This window comes from Lethenteron reissneri, chromosome 33 (genome assembly GCF_015708825.2).
Source record: "Lethenteron reissneri isolate LAM-NWPU_2019-01 chromosome 33, ASM1570882v1, whole genome shotgun sequence".
NCBI lineage: Eukaryota > Metazoa > Chordata > Hyperoartia > Petromyzontiformes > Petromyzontidae > Lethenteron > Lethenteron reissneri.
Genome location: NC_083811.1, coordinates 6,580,834 through 6,605,889, shown reverse-complemented (window position 1 = coordinate 6,605,889; position 25,056 = coordinate 6,580,834). Strand labels below are relative to the sequence as shown.

At 41.5% G+C, this 25,056-nt stretch overlaps 1 protein-coding gene across 9 annotated transcripts in view; it reads left to right on the top strand.

The window, feature by feature from the left end:
• LOC133350269 (neuron navigator 2-like) overlaps positions 1-25,056 on the top strand; it is a 97,307-nt gene that overhangs the window by 58,947 nt on the left and 13,304 nt on the right. For 8 of the 9 annotated variants that reach the window (XM_061564436.1, XM_061564437.1, XM_061564442.1 and 5 more), the window contains 7 exons: positions 2,654-2,677; positions 3,748-3,822; positions 14,915-14,998; positions 15,685-15,796; positions 16,195-16,349; positions 20,688-20,866; positions 21,503-21,656. In XM_061564436.1, coding sequence (XP_061420420.1) covers positions 2,654-2,677; positions 3,748-3,822; positions 14,915-14,998; positions 15,685-15,796; positions 16,195-16,349; positions 20,688-20,866; positions 21,503-21,656 — 783 coding nt within the window. The remainder of the gene's footprint in view (positions 1-2,653; positions 2,678-3,747; positions 3,823-14,914; positions 14,999-15,684; positions 15,797-16,194; positions 16,350-20,687; positions 20,867-21,502; positions 21,657-25,056) is intronic. The other variant, XM_061564435.1, reaches the window with a different exon arrangement.

Genomic DNA, 25,056 nt, shown 5'->3' with positions numbered 1-25,056 from the left:
CTGGAGCTCGTTTCACTGACGCGATCGTGGAATCCCATGTGCTTGCGGGGTTTGATGGTTCTGGCCCATTACTTCTGACCCTTGTAGCAAATCGAATTGTTCCCCAAAGCTTGTTCGCTCACACAGAAATGTGTTTTGTCATGTGCAGCAAAACCGAGCCAGAGTTGCTCGACATCACCTGCGTGGTTAATATGAGTTTAACACGTAGACTTTCACGGCCAGCATTATCCATGATAGATGTTTTGGGGTTAGATCGCGTGAATATAAATGTGTCGTAAAACCTGCCTGCCACCCGACACAGCCACTTAGTAAGGTTTGTCACGTAAACAAAAACATGTCAATTTGTTACTAGGACAGCACACCGATGTGTTGGAGAGTAAATCCACAAAAGTTACAATTCGAGTACGACGTTTCGCCAGTAATTACAACTAGCATCATCAGGGCGGACAGCCAGAGTTGTGGAGAAATCCTCCTGCTTTGGTCTTCATAAATAATATGATTTACCAATAATATGATATACAAACGAGCGACAAATACATTTTCTGAATCTCTGTTTATCCTGGAGAAATCCGGTGAGCTACAGATGTCCAGTAGGTGGGGGTCATAAATACTCTTCGTACAATCGTTACGATCTTTTGTGGGGGGCGGGATGGGGCTGTGGCGTAGTGTACCATGAGCCCAGCGACCTGGGCCCCCTTCACCAAACCGCACTGCCCAGAGAGGAAAAATATGGTCAAACAACCCCCACAACCAACATGGCTTCTTCCAGCGGTGAATTGACAGCAGGGCTGAAAATTGTTTATTGTGATTTATTTCCTTAAGGTTTTACACATTCGGCTTATAATTCGCTCAAAATTGTTTACACGTTATGTTTGCAATCGATTGGGCGCTTTCATCTGTAAAAAGACGCGTTGAATTGACTAAAGTGAGAGAAATTGCCCTTGACAAGCCTGAGAAACATTTGCAAAGATTAGCATCTAAAATATGTGCATGTGTATTTATATAGATGTTAAAAAAAAAAGTATGTTGTGGTATTTGGTGAGTAGATTATATATTTATGTTTAACCTGGCATCAAACTTATATTTTCTTGAAGTGGTTTTCTTTGTAAAAAGTCAATATATCATTTAAATTCTATATATGTATGATGGATGGCAAAGTTTTAATAAATAAGTGAAGTGGCATACAATCCGAATTCTAGTTTAGTTGAAGCCCAATTTTGTATATGAATGAGAATAAGCACATTTACGTTAACATATATTAATAATGCCAATTATTTACCCAGGAAAAAGCCTCCTGGAATCATAATACTCAAGGGTCCTGACATGGAATCATTGACCATTCGTGTTTGGCATGTGCAGACTCAGTCTAGTGAATGGACTCGATCTATCTGTGGACCGCACCCATTGCAATATGTATTGTCATCTCCTGGCGCTTTACAGCCACGTTATACTGCATGTGATAAGCTTAAACAAAGTTCATAACAGAATGTGTGATTATTCTTATTATTCTGAGCAGGTTTCTTAAATCCCCTCGCCTCTGTCCACCCAGATTCCAACTCTGACGCCGACTGTATATTTGGCGTTTGCCTGTCTCCCTGTGGTTGCGTGGATTTTCTTCTCCGAGTCCTCCGCTTTTCCCTCCACATTTAGAAGCATGCGTTTAGAATATTTGGTTGCGATCAATTTGCACATGATAAGCCTCTTCGTCGAGCTATCATTTGTGACCAGGTCGCTTCTGAAAAAAATCGAATAGCTCAGTGGGACTTTACCTGGTAAAATAAAACAAGTTTATTAAAAGTATATTTATTTATTTTGAGTGATTTACTGCACATTTTGTGAAAAAGAGCTACATAGCTTATCGTATTTCTCCAGGATAAATAAAGCTTCTCATTCTGTACATCACAGTGAGTCGATTGACAGGTCCGTGTGTGGTGAAATAAAGTGTGTGTACTCCCACAACTTCCAAGGCGTCTATGCAGCCTTAAAGTGGAGCCCAAATAAACCGCATGAAGTGCTCTCTCAAGCTCCCTCTAGTGGGAGCCTTTCGGCCAGCTGTTGGGTGAGCGAGTGATTGCAGAGACCCAGTAACCAGGGAACGTTGGGGCCAACTCTTCCAACCACATGCCCAACGTTGGCCCGACGTTGCACGTTTATTGGGGATGCGCCTTTACCGTTATTACACACCGATTTAAAGCTTTCGTGACTGCAAGGGATTCATCTTCTCGGTTCTTTCGGTAAAGTCACGTAGAATGAAAATAATAAAAATAAAACATAATAAAATAATTCTCACGACGTTTCGGCCACAAAGCAAGCAGCCATCCTCAGGTGGAGAACAGGTCTGTCGAGAAGACAGCGTCTGAATGACACACCCCAGGCTTGGAGCGTCTAGCTTAAATAGGACGGCTGCTTGCGTTGTGGCCGAAACGTCGTGAGAATTTTTTTTATGTTTATTATTTTATTATTTCCATTCTACGTGACTTTACCGAAAGATCCAAGAATATTATTACACACCGTTAACACACATGTCGTACGTTCCCACACGCGTATGTGTGCGTGCTTATTTTATTTATTTCTGAAGTTTCGATGTGTGTAGATGGTACCATCTCATCTAGCAGCAGTTTAACTCATTTGCGTGTTATTTCTCTCCTCACAGCCTGATGAAAAGGCAGTTTCTGAGGTAAGTGCAATTTCGTGGCTCCGTTCACAGAATGCATTTGATGGCTTATTCATCAGAGCTGCCAGTCCCCACCAACTTTTCAGAATATGTCAGAATGTCCTGGTTTCGTCGTGAAACCTGAGATTGTTATTGTTACTGGCTCTTTACAGATATTTTCTGAGCACTGTAATCATATGTAATATGTTCGTTAAGTTGACAATAAAAATAAAGTAATACGTCAAACCCCGAAAGAGTTAACGTCTTGTTGAGGTGTGTTTATTTACTCGTAAAATTTGTGAATATTTTTTTTTTTCTGAGAAAAGGCTTTTGGGTCAAAATGCTCAGCTATTGATGTAAATGCTTAATGTACTTACCTGGGGTATGTGTAATGGGTGTTGTCTAATATGTCAGGATTGTGTAATGTTTGTTGTGTATTGTGTGGTGTGTGTGTGTAATGCTGATTCTAAGCATATGCTCTTTAATTTTAGGGTATCATATATTTATTTATTTATAGGATAATGACGTGATTTCGACAGTGTCTGTTAACAGTTTAAACACACATTTATATAAAAAAAACGTGTTTAGATAGTGAAACAATTAATTTACAGTGATCTGAGACGATACTCGTAGTTTATATACAAAGATAGTTTCATTGTTATCCAGTTTGTAGTTGACAATGTATCTTCACATTGTCCACCTTATAACCAATATTTGTTTCCCCATTGGAACCTCATTTGCCAGTAAAAAATATGATAATTGGTTTTTTACCCTTCTATCTGGCAACAAAACTGACACCTTTTTTTTTATTTTTGTCATGTTTGCATAGACCACAAAAAAGGTGTCAGTTTTGTTGCCAGATAGAAGGGTAAAAAACCAATTATTACAATATTTGTTCATCATAGAAATAAGTAAATCCTCTATGAATTCATTATCACCCTGTCCAAGTAGTATTATTCCAACCTTTAAGAGTGGGGGGGTGAGGGACAACGACAATTAAAATTTGTACCCTTATTTTATTCGTTCCTTGCCACAGGTGCCACGTGCATTTGTGAGAATCACACGTCGAGCGTAACCTTTCTTGCGCGACACAGATGAGGAAGCTGCGCCGGGAGCTGGACCAGTCTCAGGATAAAGTGGCGACGCTCACCGCTCAGCTCACAACCAACGTAAGTGCCCTCCCACCCCTGCCCACCGTCCCCCCCATCCCCCCCATCCCGTCATCCCCAAGTTCTGCCGGCAGGGAGTAAAGCCCCCAGAATGTAAAATGAGTCTCTGTGAAATCCCCTTGACTTTGGAGTGCTGGCACAAGACGCCTGGGCTTCTGAATGTAGGGAGCTCCGGTGTTGAAGACCACAACTGTTTGAACAGGTGGAAATGTGTTGATCTTTACTCCAAACAGAATTGACTTAACTTCCTGTAGGAATGAAAAGCACATTTTTAAAACATGTTTGCTCATCTTCCTTTGAATCCGTAATCCAAACAATGAAAGTCAATCTCATTGGGAAGCAGTAATGCGTAATAGTCCGTATTAAAAAGAATCCAGTGTGTGGGATGAGTTTCCTTAAGTCAGGAAATTCATAGTATGTGGATCGTTTAATTTGCAAACCGACATTTTAAAAGGTTGGATGACTGCCAATACTTTTAATTAAGGCCTGGTTATCAAAAAAAAAGGCTTAAGATACTGCCTTTATTTTCACAAGTAATTATTTGTGTTTAAACTAAGTGGCAAACTAATTTAAGTACTGTATTCAGGTCTTTTCATATGTCTTACAGCCTATTTGTGCTATTGCAAACTAAAAACAGCCTACAGAGGGGTCAAAGTCAAGTTATTCTTAGATCCTTATAGTTCAATCACACTCTATTTATTCTACTTAAAACAAGTAATAACAGCCTATTCTGGAGCACGTTCCACCAAGCCAGAGAGATTTGAGTAACTATACAAGAAAGGTGCAGGCATTATTGTTGAATAATTTAATTTCAAGTTTGATTACAATTTTGACGCTTTCTATTAACTTGACAAGCGCTCACGATTTCACGTATGTGAACAAGGTCACTGGGTTGTATTGTCCACTTCGCAGTAGATGGCAGGCGTGGGCTTTTCTCCTAGAGTCTTTTTTTACCAAGCGGTTGCAGGAATACAGTTTTTGGACCTGAATGAAATATGATTTTGTAATGACCATGCTTACGCACGAGACTGTCCAACTTGTCCGTGTTCAAATTTTAGCGTTGCCATGATACGGGGCGATACTTCGACATATCGGAAGTATCATCGTTGAGCAAAATATTGTTCTATCGTATTACCGTTGCTCATTTTAATGTAAATTTGTAACAAAAAATTACTAAAATAATAATTAATGTTCATAACAATAAAGAAACATGTAAAATAAAGCTGTTATCTTTAATTTGGTACTTTGTAAAAAATATTTTTCGGATAAATCCATAGCATGGTTATCATAGGATGTCATCATTTTCTGACAACATGCAAGTTATGTGTTCTTATCGATTAAAAACATGCAATGATTAGAAGACCTTTTTAAGGCATGCTTATGCTGTGAGTGAACTTCAGTTCAATAACTTTTAAGTAATCTTTATTCAGACTTGAAGTACATGACAGTGCAGACACAAGACAATAAAACTTGTCATACAATCACAAAGTTATATTGTGGAATGTTACATTGTATCGTATTGCATCGTGAAACAAAATATTTTGTGGCTATCTGAGTAAAAACTATAGGTGGTGAACATTGATTTAGTTCCATATTTGTAACTGCAAGTATATTTTTTTGTAAGCCTGTTTTTAGCCACAGTATATGCAATGGAATTCTTTGCAGTGAACATTTTTTTTCAATTGACACGTGTGGGCATGTCTACTGTGTGTTGATATAAGTTGATCTGAGAATTCTCCTTTTCTAACGTTGCAAGGATTGGAATGATTTCCTTGGCACTTGAGCTGCTTTCATTGTCATCTTATTGGTTCATACTGATGAACAGCGGAGCTGTTGTTAGTATATTTATTTTAAAGGTAGCAGCTTGGGCCATTTTATATGTTTTTACATGTACCGGTACTTTTCTGGTTAATCTACCACTGGAATTGCCCTGCCCATGGTTATAACCCTTAATCCTTCACGGGGAAAACCTTTGATCCTTCTTTATGGGTCCCACGAAAGGTCAGACAGTACATCACCTCCGGCTAACAATGAGCGTGGTTGTAGCACCCAAAAAGTTACCATAGTTGTGAGTAAAAAAAAATCATTTGAACATTGTTTGAAATGTAAATGTTCATTACTCGTGTGCTAAATCATGCTAATCGCAGGTGGTTAAACTTAATATGATACAATTACATTGAAATACAGCCAAAAATTCTACAAAGGCAATTTTGTTAACGTTGGCCCACCTTGTAATCATCGTGTTAGTAACAGGTGTTTTAAAGTCAAGCCCGGGGTTGTCGCCATTAATTATTCTTTTTGATTTCCATAGTTCCTCAATAAATAAAACTAGATAAATTTGCCGAGCATATCTGAATTATTGTTTCTTTATTTCAATAGATGTTATGCTCATGTCAGGCTTTGTGTGTAAATATCAAATCATCACATTGGCGTGCCAAATTTTGTGATGTGTTTTTTATTGGTTGTTTGTATCGAGGTGTCATTGCAATAACACTGGAACTTTGTGAGCATATTGCAGAAATATGGCATTTAAACAATATGAATGTCTCAAAGGTGAACAATAGGGCTGAGCATAACAATGTCACGTAAGAGCAGTTTTAGTTTGACTGTTAACACTAGATACGTTTTTACTTCACACCCAGTTTTATTATTAGACATTTCGTGATGCATGAGCTGTGAACACTGGTCGTCCGATCACTGCCTAGCCATTGCAAAAAGTGCCGCGAGTCTCATGTTTACGAGAGTGGCTGTTTTGTTCAAGCAGTGTAGCTTGTCGAAGCAATCCGTAGGGTCGGCCGTAAAACACAAAATAGACTCTCACTGGTGAAGAACAAAAATGCTCCCGGGTGGTGTTTACACAGGCCCATTATTAGGGGCAGTTCGTTGTGTTGTAGGAGCTAGACTTTACTGTTCAGTTGATTAGAGATCGGCAGCTTCCTGCTTTGGCAAATCCCTGTGTTTGTCCTGTGACCAGTGAACCTCTTCTTGTCGGCAAGATTATGAAAATGACATCAGTGCAACCTAATTCGGAAGCCGTGGGTTGTCCCGCTGATCTTCGGACTCGCGCTTTGGGGAAGTCGGACAACTGCAGAGAGTTGGGCTGCAACCGAGCTGCTGTGATCTAATCTTCGACGACGTCATCCATACTTTTGGCAGGCGGCTCTAGAAATTGTTTCGCCGTGTCAGTCTTTAAGCCCTGCTCGTAGCGTTCACACCTCAGCATTAAAACCATTTTTGCGTGAACACCGATGGCTGTCGGCAGGAACATTACAAAGAGCGCCGGGTGCGAGTTTTCTTTTCGCAGAATGTATTCTTTTGCTTTTATAACTGAAAACAAAGTTTTTTTTTCCCCTTTCAGTTTTTTTCCTCTACAGGACTGTGACAGCCAGGATTATTTAAAATGAGGGCATGCTTATGCTAATACCCGTTGGAGAGCCACGGAGCCGTGCAGTTGAGGATTCATTTCTCGTGTCGTGCTACATCGGTTTGGGTGGGGGAATGTCGGGTTATCAGAATTATCAGAGCTCCGCCACCGCAATGGTGTGGCCCACTCTAAACCACTACCCTCCCGTGAAGAAGAAAGTCGACGCAAAGACGGCACACCGGGACGAAGGGAGCGCAGACCCCAACGGCGCCTGTGGTAACAGTTTACTGACTCGGCGTTCACTTAAAAACCCCTACACAGAACCACAGGTGTGTACTGTTTGTTGTAAGGAATGGTCTGTACCTTGTCGATTCCTGCACACCTTTTGGTAGCCTCTGTGTTTATACCTCCTTTCCTTCGCCTATACCGCGTGTCTTCATTTTGTCAAGGAAATGAAGGAAGCTTGTTTTTTTGTGCTGTACATGATATTGTTTGTTTTTATCACGTAGTGCATTACATATGGTATATATATATGGATACCTTGGACTTATGAGTATGAGAGTTATCTTTATTAAGTGGAAAAAGCTATTGTAGATTTTATATACATTTTTAAAAATACAGCTAAAAGGTTATACCTATTTACGATTGCTGCCAAAGCAGTGGTGTAATTGGGGACATCGCAGTCGATCGGCAGGTCATATGTGTGGTGGGGTAAAGTGTGGGTACTCTCACCTCCTTCCTGAATTGTCTGGCCAGCGTGGACAAGGAGGTCAAAATACCCTCTGGAGGGGGCCTCTCTCTGTAGCTTCCTCTCATAGAGGCCTTTCTGGCAGCAGTGACGTGAGCAAGCAATTGCAGGGCTGCACCTTTACCTTTCGCACCTTGCTTATGGCTTACCTCCATCCATTACGAGCATTGCTTTGTTGTACCTGATGAAAACAGCTGACCGGCTTACTCATTCACCAGGCTGTCAACGTTGGCTGTCTGAATGCCTGACGGCGAACAGGCATATGCCAGCAATGTAGAGCTTGTTCACCGGAGGCATCACGTGACACGAGCAAGTGTTTTTACAGGCAACCATTGTTCAAAGCAACTTGAAGTCTGGTCAGTGTTCAGCCTTTTTCACACAAGTGCCCACTCGGTCAGATACACGAACTCCCCGATCCGTGCTAATCTATCATGCTTGCAAGTGTGCGCGTGAAATGAGGCTGTAAAGATTTTCGTACCTTTTCTGTCTCGTGTGCCTCGGGTAGTTTCACATTTTTCGTGACGTAGAATGTCACAAAAAGGGCACCTTTACTTTGAAAAGCGGTGACGTTTTACCCGGGGAAAGATTCGTACAGTGTTTTTTTTGCATGTTACACTGCTCCACGGATCCCCTTCACACTGGCATGGAGTAGAGGAGCACTGTTAAGAGATTCTTGAGGAGGTTTCGTGTCGGATAAACAGTGCTTAATGGTGATTGTACAAAACATTTTAAAGCCTTGAGCAAAGATCCAGAAGTTGGAACTTAAGTGGAAGACGTTTTTTTTTGGCTCTTTTCATACATGCCGTCCAAAATTAAACTTTAACCCACCTTTAGTCATGCAGGAATGGGCATTTTATTCCCCTCAAGTAGAGTGCCCTGGTAGAGGTACTAACTCGGGCATGCAATGCCTGTTTTCCTTAAACTTTACTTCTGCTGTAATTATGAGAATATGTAAGATTGAAATCGCTCTTTTACCGCAAATTACTCGCACTGCGGATAGAACACGTGTGTGCCTTCGTGAAATCCCAACTGGCAATTTAATTCAAAGCCTGTAACGCCATATGCAAACCGAGATCCCAGCCGCTATATTTTTTATACATTCATTTTTTTTTCGTACACATTCCGAATGGAAAGTTATTTTAGAAATGGATTATACAGCTTAGGTGATTATTTTTTAAGTCCAAATCCAGCGCATGGGACAGCTGGCTGACTCTGTGGGTGTTATCGCCCTCTCTTTTTTTCACGCAGGTGGCCATTAACATCTCCGGGTGCCAGCGACTAGTTTTTGCACGCTAGGTTGTTTAGTCTTTGTCGAAACATTGTACGGGGCATAGCCAAAGCTCTGCTTCTTGTAAGGGTTGTGGAGGGTTGTTACAAGGGATGGAATAGGACATGGTCTGCATCCCACGCAACGTTTGAATAAACACCCGGTATGCAGAGACGAGAGAGATTTAAGGTATTATACAACCGACATTTTTGCAATATGGGGTGTATCTAGAGAGGTATGCTGCTGCAAAAATGTACTTCTTAGATGTATTGTTGGGCTTGAAATTAGTTTCCGCATCCATAATACGCTATGGATTCGTTTCTGGAGTGTAGCTGTTTGTGTGAATATCATTTCGGCATGAGATGTGTTGCCTCTGACATTGTCAGCACTGTAGGAATGTCACTGCAATGGTCCCCATGTTTTTCTCATCCGCATGTTTATTCAGGAGATCCCCATTGTGTTGTATTTGCCTTTAATGTTACGGTGGAGAATTTGGATAGCTGCAGGGAAATCTGTGCACGATATCTCACCAACACTGTGGTATATACTGTGGTCATGGATAATGTGTAGAGATTAAAACTATATGTCTGCAAAGAAGCAGATGGAACAGAAGGCTTAAGATCCAGTCTGAAGATGTGGAGCTTATCAATAATAACCCTGCAACAGATTCAACTGAGGGCATGAGATGGTGGATTGAATCGGTGGTTCATGATTTTTGAGAAGAGAAATGTAACGGTCCAAAACAAATCCCACCTTACTTGCCAAAGTGGCAGAACTTGTGTTCTAAAAATGCAGGTTCTCTATAAATTTTACATTACGTAGAAGTAATGCGATAACTGTAACATTATGGGCTGCAGCTCTTGTATAAAAGCAATTTAAGGGATTCTGTTGTTCACCTAGGACGAGAGTGCGTCTGCCGTGGCCATTACTGCCGTTGACTAAAGCGTAGTCGAAATCTTAGAGGGGAAATCTCACCCTGTTAATTCTAGATTTGAAGCTTTCGTGACTGCAAGGATTCATATTCTTAGGTTTTTTCGGTAAAGTCACATAGGTAAAAACATTAAAAAGTAAAATAAAATAAAAATCACGACGTTTCGGAGGCAACACAAGCTTCCGTCTTCAGGTGGTACCGTCACAGCCATAAACGGAGTGGTAGCTCCTGCAATCTCTCATTTACTTGATACAGCTGTCGTGGCTGTGACGGTACCACCTGAAGACGGAAGCTTGTGTTGCCTCCGAAACGTCGTGATTTTTATTTTATTTTACTTTTTAATGTTTTTACCTACGTGACTTTACCGAAAAAACCTAAGAATACTTACCCTGTTAATTGCTCGTTTTAGGAATGTTACGGCATTTATCGTTCAAAATTACCATTTCCAAAGGTATCATTAAAACAAGATTGTGTTTTTTAAAGGTTAAAGTCGTCATCAACAGCCATTTTAAATTCGCTGCTGGATGATGTCCTCACCACATCGTCACCATCCCTTTTGATGCTATAATCCTTATCATTCATTGTCGCATCTCCATAGTGGTCTTCCTCTATGGTGCATTCCCTCCTTCAGGTACCATTATATCAGTCTGATGAATCAAACCATTCTGTCTTCTAGCAGTACTCTGCAAAATCCTACTGGTCTTAAGTGTCAATATCATCTCTAATTTGCGTTCATTTTCTGATTCACGTGTTCCTTTTTATGTCTCTCAGTGTAATTCCCAGCATGCATCTCTTCATGATTGTATATTTTTTTGGATATTGATCCAAATTGTCAGTGTCTTCATTTCCATTGCGTAGGTTATATCAGACAATATGCACGGGAATAGGTTTTCCCCTTTTTTCTGGCAACAAAACAGGTGTTAAGATGTTAAAACACCAAACTGAAACCTTTTACAAGGAATCATGTCTGCATTAACCACAATACTTGTGGTCAGATTGCAAAAAAAAACATACTCTGATAATATATGCATTGTGTTTGAAACTGATTGGTCCACACCAGAGACAGCTTTGTTTTTGTTTGCATTCTGACCACAAGCATTGTGGTTAATGTAGACATGATTCCTTGTAAAAGGTTTCAGTTTGGTGTTATAACATCTTAACACCTGTTTTGTTGCCAGAAAAAAGGGGAAAACCTATTCTCATATTTTGGTACTGGCAAAGGAGGTCCCATGATGTACGTATGCACGGGTTGAACACTTTCTTCTTTTGGCACATTGATATGTTTCTGATAATGGCAAGGCAATTCGGGTAAGGCTTACGATAAAAAATTGATTTTGTTGAAAATACTGTTGGTTATTTTGGTCCAATAATATTATTTACCCAGTCTTATTGAAAGAGTCTCCCAGCTCCAAAGTGGTTGAGGAAACAATGGTCATGTTTATTGATGGCCCTGAACCAAGAGTGGAAAGTCCACATTAGGGGCCATCCATTTAGTACGTTCGCATGGAGGGGGAGGGGTGTAACCCAAATGCGTACGCTTGCGTATGGGGGGGTCTACTGACAATGTACGTACACATAGGAAACGGGGGGGGGGGGCCTCTATAATAATTTTGTCTACATTGGCCTTCAAATGAGTTAGAGGTGGACTATCTGTTTGCTTAAACACGTTAATATTATGAATCCTTGATCGTTTCTGCGTGGATTAAATATCGGTCGTTCTATAGGATTCCGGGGGGTGCGTCAAGCGTACCCACGCAGGTGGGGGGGGGGGGTGTAAAAAGTCCGCGTGCGTACAGGGAGGGGGGGAGTGGTCAAGTTTTGACAGATTTTTGCGTACCTACGAAATGGATGGCCCCTTACCGTGGCAGGAGCCAGTCTTTCACTACTACAATCATTTTTCGATTTAAAGCTTTCGTGACTGCAGGGATTAATCTTCTTGGTTCTTTCGGTAAAGTCACGTAGAAGGGAAGTAATAAAATAATGAAAATAAAGCATAATAAAACAATTCTCACGACGTTTCGGCCACAACGCAAGCAGCCGTCGCCTCGACAGACCTGGTCTGCCATCGCCTCGACAGACCCGGTTTTCACCTGAGGACGGCTGCTTGCGTTGTGGCCGAAACGTCGTGAGAATTGTTTTATTATGTTTAATTTTTATTATTTTATTACTTCCCTTCTACGTGACTTTACCGAAAGAACCAAGAAGATACTACAATCATTGTAAGCCCTCATTTCTGTGTTCATCCTCTGCCATTGTTGTCTCATTGTGATTCGTGGTCATACAGAGCCAAGATCACAATGGGACCAAAACACAGAGCTTTGTTTTGAGATAAAAAAGTGGAGCGTCTGAAACCTAATTCCTCGCAAATGAATTGCCTGATAATAGTTTCTGTTTGTGTATTTTAAGAAAAAGATTTGTATTTATAAACGTGATACACGTTTGCCCCGCATAATGAGCGCCAACATGTGAAAACACGAGGCTCTATTCGCACTGCGGTTGAAGCGTTTAGAACAACTCAATTAAAATTTCATGCATTTGCCGCTACAACCCCCAGGGCTCTATTTAATGCGGTGGGCTAGTGGCGGTGAGACTTGCATTTTGATCTGTTTTTAGCATTGCTTGACCTTGAGAAATGTGGGTGATATTTTTGGTTGTTAAAATTCCTCATGGACCTCAAGTTGGAGCTGCTTTGGCACAACTGCATTGGAGTAAGGCTTGGCTATGGAGTTTATAACAGCACTTTTGTGCATCTTTATTATATATCACTGGTGTCATTTTAAAGTGATTTCCTGTGCTAATGAGCATAGAGGTTTACAGCCCTTTACAGCCCTGAGCAGGTGGTATAAATTCCAAATTCTTAATGGCAGAGGTTAGTCTTACCATAAGATAACCACTGTTGAGTTACTCACAAAGTGGTAGTCATTTTATCGACTGTGGAGATATGATGAGCTTAGTAAAACTCCCGGGCACAGGATTTGAACTTGCAGTCTTCCAATTGTGCGCCTGCCATCACTGATAACATTTATCGCTTTTTTTTCGAGTCATCTTCGGTGTTTTGAAACATTGAGAGCTTGTATCGGTGCGAGAGAGGCAAGGTAGAGATAACGTCGATAGCCGCATTCTGCATTGGAGAGCATTTGCTTTGAGGTTAATGCCGAGATGTTACCAGCACACCAAAGTGGTCTGTTTCAAATAACAATGTCACATTTTTACTTTGAAGTCGATCCACAAATACACGTGCAAATGTGCACATTCAAACCCTTCCTTGAAATCTGCACATAGCCCTTTTGTTGTTGTTGTATTTAAGTGATAGTTAAACTGGTTAAAATGGATAATCTTCATAATAGAGGTCTTTTTGGGTTAGATCGCATAAATATATCAATGTGTCGATAAACCAATAACCACCTGACACAGCCAATTAGTAAGGGTTGTCACGTAAACAGAACATGCAAATTCGTCACTAGTACAGCACACCGGTGTGTTAGAGAGCTAAGCCACAACATTTACAATCTGAGTACGACGTTTCGCCAGTAATTACAACTAGCTTATATTCTTAATTTAAACACCAATGGTAATCATTGTTTGACGTGAACTATAGTATGTAATTGTTCATTAATTGCCTCATAAATTTGTTTCTTTATTACTGCACTTTTCTTCTCTATGGATCTCCAAGCATCTCATGAATCGCGGCGTTAGGCTCCAAACTCGCACAAATACAATGTTATTCCTCCTTAAAATTCCTTGCTTTGCAATCACCTGTGTATAAATTACAAAGGTCTCTATTTTAGTTCAAATTATTCATGGACTCCCCATTCACCACTCAAATCTCAATTATCCATATGCTTGCCTCCCTTTGCTTCAGTAATAACTGCCTTCTCTATCAAGTTCCCATCAATAGCCACATTATAGGGGATCATTATTTCTCATCTGCTTTTTGTACAGCCCGTGAAGGGTTTTTTTCTCCACTGTCCATATTTCTGGCTGTCTCCCACCAATGCATATCATCAATTTGTTAAACCTCTATTTCTCCTGGCACATTTCTCATACGGCATACATTGATGTAATATCTTTCAAATCTACGGATTCATCCAATTGCCCTCTTTATTCATTACAGAGATGCTACCATGGTGTAATGGTTAGCACGGGAGTTGAAATAATGGTGTAAGTTTCTTGAGTTCCGCCCCCGAACCCCCCCCCGTATCTGAAAAGCAGTAAAAGTGGGTCCGCCACAGTCGACGGGCAGGTTGCATGTGGAGGCTGCTTAAAGTGTGGGTACTCTCACCCCTTATCAAATGTCTGGCAAGCGTGGAAGAGTCGGGTGAAATAAAGTAAAACCTTGGATTGCGAGTAACTTGGTCTGCGAGTGTTTTGCAAGACGAGCAACATTTTTTAATAAATATTAATCTGATAAACGAGCGAGGTCTTGCAATACGAATAGTACGTGTCTGCGCTTTGTCTGCCGGGTGTCACGTGATCACAACTGATATACGAGTGCTTTGATATACAGGTGCTTTGGATTACAAACACGTTTCCGGAACGAACTATGCTCGCAATCCAAGGTTTTACTGTACCCTGTCGAGGGGCTCCCGAGAGCTCCCCCTAGTGGAGGCCCCTTCCGCCAGCAGTGGTGCGGACAAAGCAATTTCAGGACCGCACTTTTAGTTTGCGTTGCATGTGACTGAATGTAGAGGTGCCATAGTCTGCGTCACAAGTGCGCGGCACTAATTCGCGTCACTATAGTCTGTCTCTGCGAATGTGCCGTGTCTCCTGTCGCTCACACAGGCCCACCTGGTGGCTGCGTTTGAGCAGAGCCTGGCCAACATGACCAGCCGCCTGCAGAGTCTCACCATGACCGCCGAGCAGAAGGTGGGTGAAGCCAGGGCTCGCTGCTGTCTGTCTGTCTGTCTCTGCTGCTTACTGGCTCAGTTTGACTCATTAAAGAAATAATCCTCATTTGACTCATTAATAAATCACGGCTGAACGCTGCAATGGGTATCTCGCCCGGAGGGAGATTGCAATGAGAACCCCGCATCCTGTAGCACTTGTCCAATTACTCACCAGGTCCCCGACGGCCATGCCGCTGCACGGTCTGTCCTCATGCTTTTTAATGAGTACACACTGCAAGGTAGCGTGGCCGTACAATTGGCTTATACCTAAGGCTACGATTTTGGCACAGGAATAATGTTTTAATAAATTTCCCGGATGGGGTGTTGGGCAATAATAATAACTCGCGCTATTAGGTGAGGAAAACCCCCACCACTCGCTGTGCCTGGCAATTTCAAAGAAAATAAAGAAAGAAAATGTTTCTACTTTTCACACACATTCAAATTCACGATTTCCATAACTGTGCCATCTGTTACAAAAGTGTAGCCTTACACGTCTGTTGCTGCTGCTTATTCATTTTATTTTACAAGTACTGCCCAGTATATATATACTACATGGTCACTCAGACCATCTATTTGAACTTTTTTGCCATTTTAATCATGTGTATTTTATTTATTTTCGATGTAAAACACAGCTTTGTGGTTTTTGGGCCTCTTCCTGTGAAGCAGGACTCGGAGTTGAATGAACTGAGAAAGACCATCGAGATGCTGAAGAGGCAGAATGTGGCGGCACAGGCTGCGATCAGCGGTGTCATCAACACTCCAGAGCTCTCCCGAAAAGGTGTGATGACCTGCTTCCTCTCCGAGAATCGTCGCAGCAGCTTACCGCCACACATCCATAATGTCTTTACGGTCCAGCAGCGTGAAATGACAAATACAGATTTCAACTGCGGTGGAGTGGCGGCACAGTGGTTAGTCCAATGCACTATGAATCTCTGATTTAGTGTCGATGTTAATACACCGCAACAGGTACTTATTTGAGGCTGAGTCGACCCTAGGGGAGGACCCAGGACCGATTAAGATAATCGTCACCGGTAGTTGTGGGCCGTGAGTGGGAATCAAACTTGGGCCGGCGGGTCCGTAGCGCAGCGTTCCGACACCGCCCACGACACTGCTCCCCCTGTACCCTCGTTCCCTCAGCGGGTCGGGTACGCGACGTCGCCCTGTGTTTGTCTCAAGCAGGGAGTGCGAGCTCTTCGCAGTCGACGGAGCTGCGCATCCGGCGGCAGCACTCTTCGGACAGCGTGTCGAGCATCAACAGCGCCACGAGCCACTCGAGCATCGGAAGCTCGGCCGAAACGCCCGACTCCAAAAAGAAGAAAAAGAAGAACTGGGTATGTTCCCGCTGGAGGGCAAACCGTGCATATTTTAGTCTCACCGCATTTCATGTTCACCTTCTTTCTGCTCGTTCTCTTCTCGTTTTTTCTCGCGAGGTCTTTGTTGTTGTTGAGTATTTCGTTTCACGATTTTGGTTTCTTTCCCTCCATCGATCTGTGCTCCTAAAGTCACGTTGCCGAAAGTTAGGTCTCTACACAGTTTCATTTTCTGCGATGCCACAGTATAGGAAACCTTTTCATATTGGAGATTAAGTTAAATGTCTTCACGAAAGTTGTTGTTCTTCAGTACACATTTGTGAAAATATCTGAAAAGAAAAGAATGTTCAGTATTTACCATCGGTTGTTACATTTTCGAAATACTTTACCTTTATTAGCATTACATTTTCCTTTCAGAACAAGCACGGTTAGGATAATGAAATGCTGGTCAAAGCATAAAATAAAAGCGTGTATTGTAATCGTACAAAAAACTGAAGGTATAATGTAATTATTAAATTAAATAAACCTGAAAGTACATCCAAAATACAAACTCAGAAATACATCATACCAGGGGTCCCCAATCCCCGGGCCGCAGACCGGTACCGGTCCGTGGCCTGTTAGGAACCGGGCCGCACTGCAGGAGGTGAGCGGTGAGTCCACGCGTGGCCCGTCCCCGTTATTTTATTTACCACTTCCATCCGCGCCTCTTTCCTGCACTGCGCACCTGTCTCAGTCACAGTTTTGGTAAGCCCAGAAGCTAACCCCTAGCCACAATGAGTAAAAAACAAACGTCACTGGAGAGCTTCTTTGAAAAGGGGGAAAGACCCAATGATAAACTCCCCCGTCCGTCCATGAAAAAATTGTCTTCCACTAAACCGGTCCCTGGTGCCATAAAGGTTGTGGACCGCTGCATTATACAGTACATGCAGTACTGCAGTTAAACTTGTACTGCTGCATTACTGTATTGCAATATCAATCAATCAGCCTGTGTGCATAGTGGCTGACATAGATTCTGCAATAAGGAAACCTGTCAAACTGGGTGTATAACATTGGGCTTTAAGATCATAGAGGTTTCAGTGCACTTCAAAGTTCATGACACAGCTTTTTAATTTCAGTACCTTTAAGCTGCTTTCATTAACCACTGTAGCTCCTTCATTATTTGTCGCATGTTGTGGAGTCTTTTTATTTTGCCCCCCCCCCCCCCCCACAACTCGTTGAGGTATCAGTACGAAATAAATCCACCATCGTTTTCCATGTTCCCTGCTACTCTAAGCTGACTTCACACTTTTCTCTGTCTCCTCACTCACTCTTAACCTCCAAGGTGAACACAAAAGGCGGCAAGGTGAATATTGTGTCGCTGCGTGCCGCGCTTGTGTTTCTCTCCCATAAGCCGGTTGAGCATGCCTTATGCGAGAGGAAGGAAAAAAGATATTATATGCCACTGGCTGCTGTGTTTTACGCCATTCCGTGTGGTCAGCTCTGTGTGCGTGCGTGTGGCCTAGCTTGTTTGTGTACCCTTTCATTTATTTTTTTACTTTCTTCAGCAGCGCAGCTTGGCAGCAACCGTGAAGATGGCAGGCTGCTCTTTGCAGAATGTTGCATTTTTTGCTCATATGTATGCAAGGGATTTAACCGACATCTGTGCCCCTCCATTTGTTCCAATTAGCACATTCAGAGTACGATGGAATGTGAAAACAAAGTCTGAATAGCTAAATTTTCTCATTAAAGGATGGATGCCGTGGGTAGGCCTTGTGATATAGCTTCCTGTAGGCCCTATTTTACTAATGTTATCTACTATTTCAACCAATAAGGGCTTATTAGATTCCCAGAATTGGATATCAATACTTTGTGTTTTTTCGTCCGTATGACATAAATAACATAGGGGCAGCGGTGGCGCAGTAGTTAACGCACTGCACTATGAACCCGCTTAACCGAGTTTTAATTGGCTACCATGAGTGGTAAGTAATATCTAATCCAGTCCTGGGCCACCCATTCATCAACTCGCAATGACCAGCATGCTAATAGTATCGTCAAATATGCACCGTGGCCAACGCAGCATAGGATGGCCTTCACTGTGAAGTAATGGGTTGACAAATGACTGTACATATTTTTTAATGTATCATTATTATTTTTCGACATGCAATTAGACAGCATGTCTTAATTGTCCAATTCTCGGTATCAGTGCACAGGTTTGTGAATCGTGTAAGGTTAATTACATTGTATTTACATTCAAGTATAATGTACCACCCCTCTGAACATCATTCAAAGCTCTACGGTGTTGTCGGTTTATCCCTAGATTAACAACTATTTGTGCTGCTTGCTCCTATTTTTTCTTTATTATTTTTGATGGAGTGTTGCATTGCTCGTCCTGACTCGAAGCAATAGCATTGGGCTATAGCTGTCACAGCAGAGAGCTCTGGCTTTTGAGAAACACGGTGCATACTGACACATCACGTGCAAAATAAAATAATACCCGCAGGAACCAATTTTAAATGATAATTCCTCTTTGAATAATGTGTTTTAATGTTCAGAACTTCCCTTGAAATCCGTCTCCTTTGTCACATTGTTATATGCTGGTAAAATGTAACCATCAACATCTAGTCACTCTCATTATGTTCTCTGCCTGTTTCTTCTGTACCTTGTTATAAGTGGTAAAAACGGCTGTGACTTCAATATAGCTCTTAATGGAGGTATCTGTGTGTGAATGCTGAGCTCTTTGGCTTTGATGTGGCTGTTCTTTCATGCTGGGATTTTTGTTCTGCTTTTTTCCCATCTGCTGGCATTACTGTATGCTAGGTATCAGAGGTAAGCATTTTTTGTCTAAGCCATGCATTAACACATGTGTGCTCCAGTTAGACAATTGGTGAGTGCAAGTCACAAGGCAGGATTTGGCTAACATTGTAGTATCATTTTGCCTTGGTGCCATTCCCCCAACAATAGAACATTGTGAAAGGCAGTGTCCGATGCAGTCAGCTAGATTGGATAGGTGTTCTTTGTGACGTAAGACATCGGAATTAATTTGGTCTCATTTAGGGTGCAGTTCTTTTCTAATACCAATTTGGAACATATTGTTAATTCTGGAGCCCATGATGCATACAATAAAACAAATTTGAAAAAAAGTATATTGATACATCCAGTAATTATTTTCTGATACCATATATTTTTTTAAGCCATAGACAAACAGATATATTAATTTGTCATTGCGGATTATTTTAATGCATTTATTTGAGTAATTACACTATGTAACACAACTTTTGTTCCTGGGTAGTGTTATTCGTAATTGCTTATGCCTAAAAAGTATAGAAAATGGCTATTATTCCTCCAACAAACTTTGCTTTTGTGACCAGGACAGTGATATTTTCAATTTACATATTTTCAATGAGAAAACAGGCGAATGTATGTCTTTTCATTCACATGAAGTCAGAAAAAAACAACATATGAATCAAAATTAACATGTATTTATACTAAAGTAATATAAAAATGACTACAAAACAATTAGAGGTGAGTAGTTTTTTCGAGATTTACGATTATACTGTAAATCATTTTCATGAATCAGCCTCCAAATGTAGTCTCCCATCATGTTCTCAACCAGCTCCACGTAGTTTTCGACCTTGTGATTGCCCAGGAAGCCACGAACCACCTCGACAAAGCTGTTCCAAGCCACTTTCTCCTTACTAGTGAGCTTCTTAGGGAATTAATTGCACTCCAGGATCTTCTTTATCTGTGGTCCGACGAAGACACCGGCATTGACCTTTGACTCAGACAGCTTTGGGAAGAAGTCTTGAAGGTTGCCGACTTCTTATCTACAGCTCTGACAAATTGTTTTATAAGGCCCAATTTGATGTGCAGTGGTGGCATCAGCACCTTCCGGGGGTCCACCAGTGGCTCCCACTTGACGTTGTTCCTCCCCACAGAGAACTCGGTCCGCTGTGGCCAGTCCCGCCTGTGGTAGTGTGCCTTGGTGTCTAAATCTTTTGTAGTAATTTATTTATTACTTTAGTATAAATACATGCCAATTTTGATTAATATGTAGTTTTTTTCTGACTTTATGTGAACCAAAAAACACATTCGCCAATTTTCTCATTGAAAATTGGTAAATTTCAAAATATCACTGTCCTGGTCACAAAACAAAGTTTATGGGGAATAACAGCCATTTTCTGTACTTTTCAGGCATAAGCAATTAGGAAATAACACTTACTACCCAGGAACAAAACAAAATTGTTACACAGTGTTATAAACATTGAGACCTCACGTCTTTTTTGTTGTTGCAAGCACGGCCACGAGAGAGATAAAACGTACGTTTATTGGCACACGACTGACTAAGCGGTCTTTGCGTGTGGCGTGTCTGTGCTCGCTCAGCTTCGCAGCTCCTTCAAACAGGCGTTTGGAAAGAAGAAGTCGCCCAAGTCGGCGTCGTCTCACTCCGACATCGAGGAGATGACAACTCCGGACTCGTCCCTCCCATCGTCACCCAAGCTACCCCATGGAGCAGTCACCGCTGTCACGCCTGCCATCAAGCCCTCTCACTCTGCGTCCGCGTACGTTCACTCCCACTCCCCGCCAGCTGGATTCCTTGCAGGAGACCTGCCATGTGATCTTGGTTTAGCGAATCTAAACATGACGAAAATGCGTGTGTGAAGTTTAACTTTGCAGACTGCGGTGTGTAATGCGTAAGTTGTCGTGTTTCCAAGACGACTACATTTTAATGGAATTTATTGAGAGGTGGCCAAAGTTTGAATCATTGCTGCACTCGTTATGCTGAACTATATATTTCTTACTGCTGCGGATAACAGCTGTAGTGATTGGTGTGTCTTGGCTGTGGCATGGCAAGGTTGGCAAAACTTGTTTTTTTCAGTGGCTTGGATAGTAATTGTATTTGTCCAATTGACAACTAAAGGTAAATGTACAGCCCTGCAATTTCTTGCTCATGCCAATGCTGGCAGAAATGCTTCCACTAAAGGGAATGCTAGAAACGGTATATTTGCCTCCTGTTCAACACTGCCAATATCCATACGTTACCTCACTAGTGCACCATGGCAACATTCCAAAAAATATATCTAAAAGCATCTGGTGTCTCCCCTAATATTCTTTGAAAGCAGCTTCCATTGCTGCTACTGGAGGCAAGCTAACGGTGTTGCTTTGCGCATCTTGCGCCGGCTTTGGGTCGTGTGCAGGATCTGCGAGTGCACGGAGACGGGGGCGGAGAAGGTGATGCAGCTGAGGAGCGAGCTGCGCGAGAAGGAGATGAAGCTGACGGACATCCGGCTGGAGGCGCTGAGCTCCGCGCACCAGCTGGACCAGCTGCGCGAGTCTATGAACCGCATGCAGGTACGACCCCCGTGCCCCCCCCCACCGCCCCCCCCCCTTCCCTGCCAGGCCTCGTGCCGGCTCAGCAGGGGAATGGAAAAACCACCACCCGTGAAAACACAACACATTTGGGGAAAAAAGGAAAGCGAACGTTTTAAAAAGGGATACAAAAAAATGGTAACCATTACCGCCTTTTTAATGTGTATTCTGCAAGGGTGTATTTCTTTTTTGTGATATACAGAGCTCATTGTTCAAGGAAGTTGGTGTTTGCATTGCATTTCATTTGCTCTCTAAGTGCATATTTTTCCACCCCTGTCATTCGGAAAGCCCTGCCCCACCCAACGTTATGAACATTTTTATGCCATTACCTTGTGCCACACCTTTTAGCCTAGCATACAATACACCATTCTACTTGACTCTTATTTATGGGGGGGGGGGGTGTAAAAAAAATAGGCTGACGTTAATGCACGTATAATTCTTATATTATTTGGCATTTATAATCTATTTTACATTCACATAACTACGTAACTTTGGATTCACAATGTTTACAATCCAGTTCTGGAAGCTAGAATTTAAATAGTGAGTTGTTTATTTCGGTTTGCCAAATATAAGGCAAATGTTATGTACATTCACACGGCAGTGTGGATTTTTTTATTTTCACAAGCAAGCACAGAGGACACTTGAATGACTCCCCTGCCATTGCTGGGAGACTTATTCGTTTCAAACTGGATTAGTGCAAACTAAAAGGCAAGCGAACCCCCTTACATCTGAACTTGTCAGTCCCTGCCAAAAGTTGTCGTTCTTTAAATATCAACTCGAATTTATTTTTATGCAAAAGTAAGGGGTATGTTGAGTAAATGTCTTATGCCATCTATCTGTTGTTCGCGAGTTCGTTCCTTTCTCAATCCGCTTGTCCTCGTGAGGGTCGCGGCGGCAGCATGTTGAGACGGGCGGTCGGGACCTCCCTTTCCCTAGGGACAGACTCTAGCTCTTCCTGGAGAATTCCCAGGCGTTCCAAGGCCAGTTGAGCCACATACTGTAGTCCCGACAGCGTGTCCTGGGCCGGCCCCGGGGTCTTCGCCCAGTGTTGTTAGCGAGTAATAAACAACATCTGTGGCATTGCACAGTTTTTGGCTATTCCTGCCAAGTTTTGTTCTTCAAGTATTGTGATAATGCCAAAAAACTAAGTACATTTTATAAAACGTTTGGTTTTCTCCAATTTCATCACCCATGTCTATCCCCCTTGGGTTTTGTGATCATTATTAAATCATTGAGGTCACAATTTAATCATTAATACTTAATGAAGCACCATGTGCCAAATAGTATCAACGTTAATATTTTATTAACATTTTGATTGTACTAAGAATTTGGTTTGCGTATATAATTGTTTTGAAAAAATAGAGATGTATATTTCATTAATAATTGAGTCAGTTTTCTGAAGGTTACTTTTTAATGATAAAAAAATATATTGATGAATAGGATGGATCTTAGATGTTATTAACCAGTTAAACGACATTTGAACTACACATTTTCACTATAGCATTGTAAATCGAAGCACTGATTTAAAGTAATGTAATTTCAAATTATAAACAACTCAGTCACATTTGTGGATACCAATAAACATTGTACACATGGATTGTACATAATACATGTTTCTTGGGTTAGATCGCGTAAATATAAATGTGTCGTTAAACCCGCTACCACCCGACACAGCCAATTGGTAAGGTTTGTCACGTAAACAGAACATGCAAATTTGTTACTCGGACAGCGTACCGGTGTGTTTGGAGAGCAAATCGACAATATTTACAATCCAAGTACAACGTTTCGCCAATAATTATAACTATCATCATCAAGCGGACAGCCAAATTTTTGGAGAAATCCTCTTGGTCCATTCCCTAAATAGAGGGATAGATGCGGTGCCACAGCCGACAGTTGTATTTGGGAGTATGTTATATTCCTTTGGTGTTATTTTAGTTTCATTCTGATCAAAAATAGGCTGCCCAACATACCATTTGCCACAAGAGCAATTATTCCGGTACACACCTTCTATTGATAGCTTCGGTAATACATTTTAGTACCAGATGTTAGTTTCTGTATTTCATGTATCGTGCCAAATCTGACTTGGCTGTTTTGTTTTTCAAAATATCTGGCTAGTTTTCAGTTTGAATTACTTGGTCAGTTTCAACATTGATTGTATATGAAACAAATAAAGGTGGGGAAAGAGTTTGGTCCAAAATATAAGCTTGGTGATTAGTCGCGACATATTTAATTGTGAAAATATTACCGTGCCATCCTTCTATGCCCTCGTATTTTTGGGCCACCTTCATTTGTGTTTATTTGTGGAACGGGACAGGTAATTAAACCCACCCTTTCACATTTACAGCCCAACTATACATATGTTTACCTGATGGTTAACAAGAAAAATGTTATATAGGTGATATATGCATTGTGCGAGTGGTAGTGTAATGGTTTAGCGTGCTTCGCTTTGAACCTGGCGACCCAAATTCTATTCCCGCTCACAGCCACCACCAGTGATTATCTGAACCAGGCCGAGGCCTCCCTTAGGTCGACTCTACCCGGTGCGATGTGTAAACATCACCACTCGGGAGACAAAGGCGGCCGGGCGTGCTGCTGGCCATCTAGCCCCTCATGTTGTGCCATGCCGGTCTTCATGGATGTTCCCTAACAGCACTTGCCCGAAAAGTGTGTTAAAGGCTGTATGGGGGATCTTTAGTCTTTGTACATACGTCACTTGTGGTGTGGTCATAACACAAACACAAAGCCCTTTTCTCTTGCTGCCCTTTAAAATCCATTAAATCATTTGAAATTGTATATTTAATATTGACATTTACTATGAGTATACACCTTTATTGAAAAATAACACTGTTTCATTTGTAACCTGTTGGTCCCATTATGAACCATTATACAGCCATGCCATTGGCATTTTATCAGCAAAGGAAAATGCTCCTGTAAAGTAAAAAACTTAACTTTGACCTTAAAACTATACTAATTTGTTTGCTAAAGTTACGTTTTCTCATGTGCTACATCACAATGCATTAGAAAACTTGGACCTTAAAACTATATTAATTGGTTTGCAAAAGTTAAGTTTAATCATGTGATACATCACAATGCATTAGAAAACTTTGACCTTAAAACTATATTAATTGGTTTGCAAAAGTTACCTTTTCTCATGTGATACATCACAATGCATTCGAAAGCAATTTAACTTTAAAGGCATTGAAAATCAGATTAACACGAAGTTATAATAATATTCCCACTGTGTGATTGCATTGGGAAAGATTTGAGAAAAATGTTATTGCCCTATAATCCTGCACAAGATTATTCTTAAGCGGATTATAAATTAAATTACAGAGGACAGCAGTGAACAATTTGCCGGCATTTTCAGGTCCCTTTTGCTTCA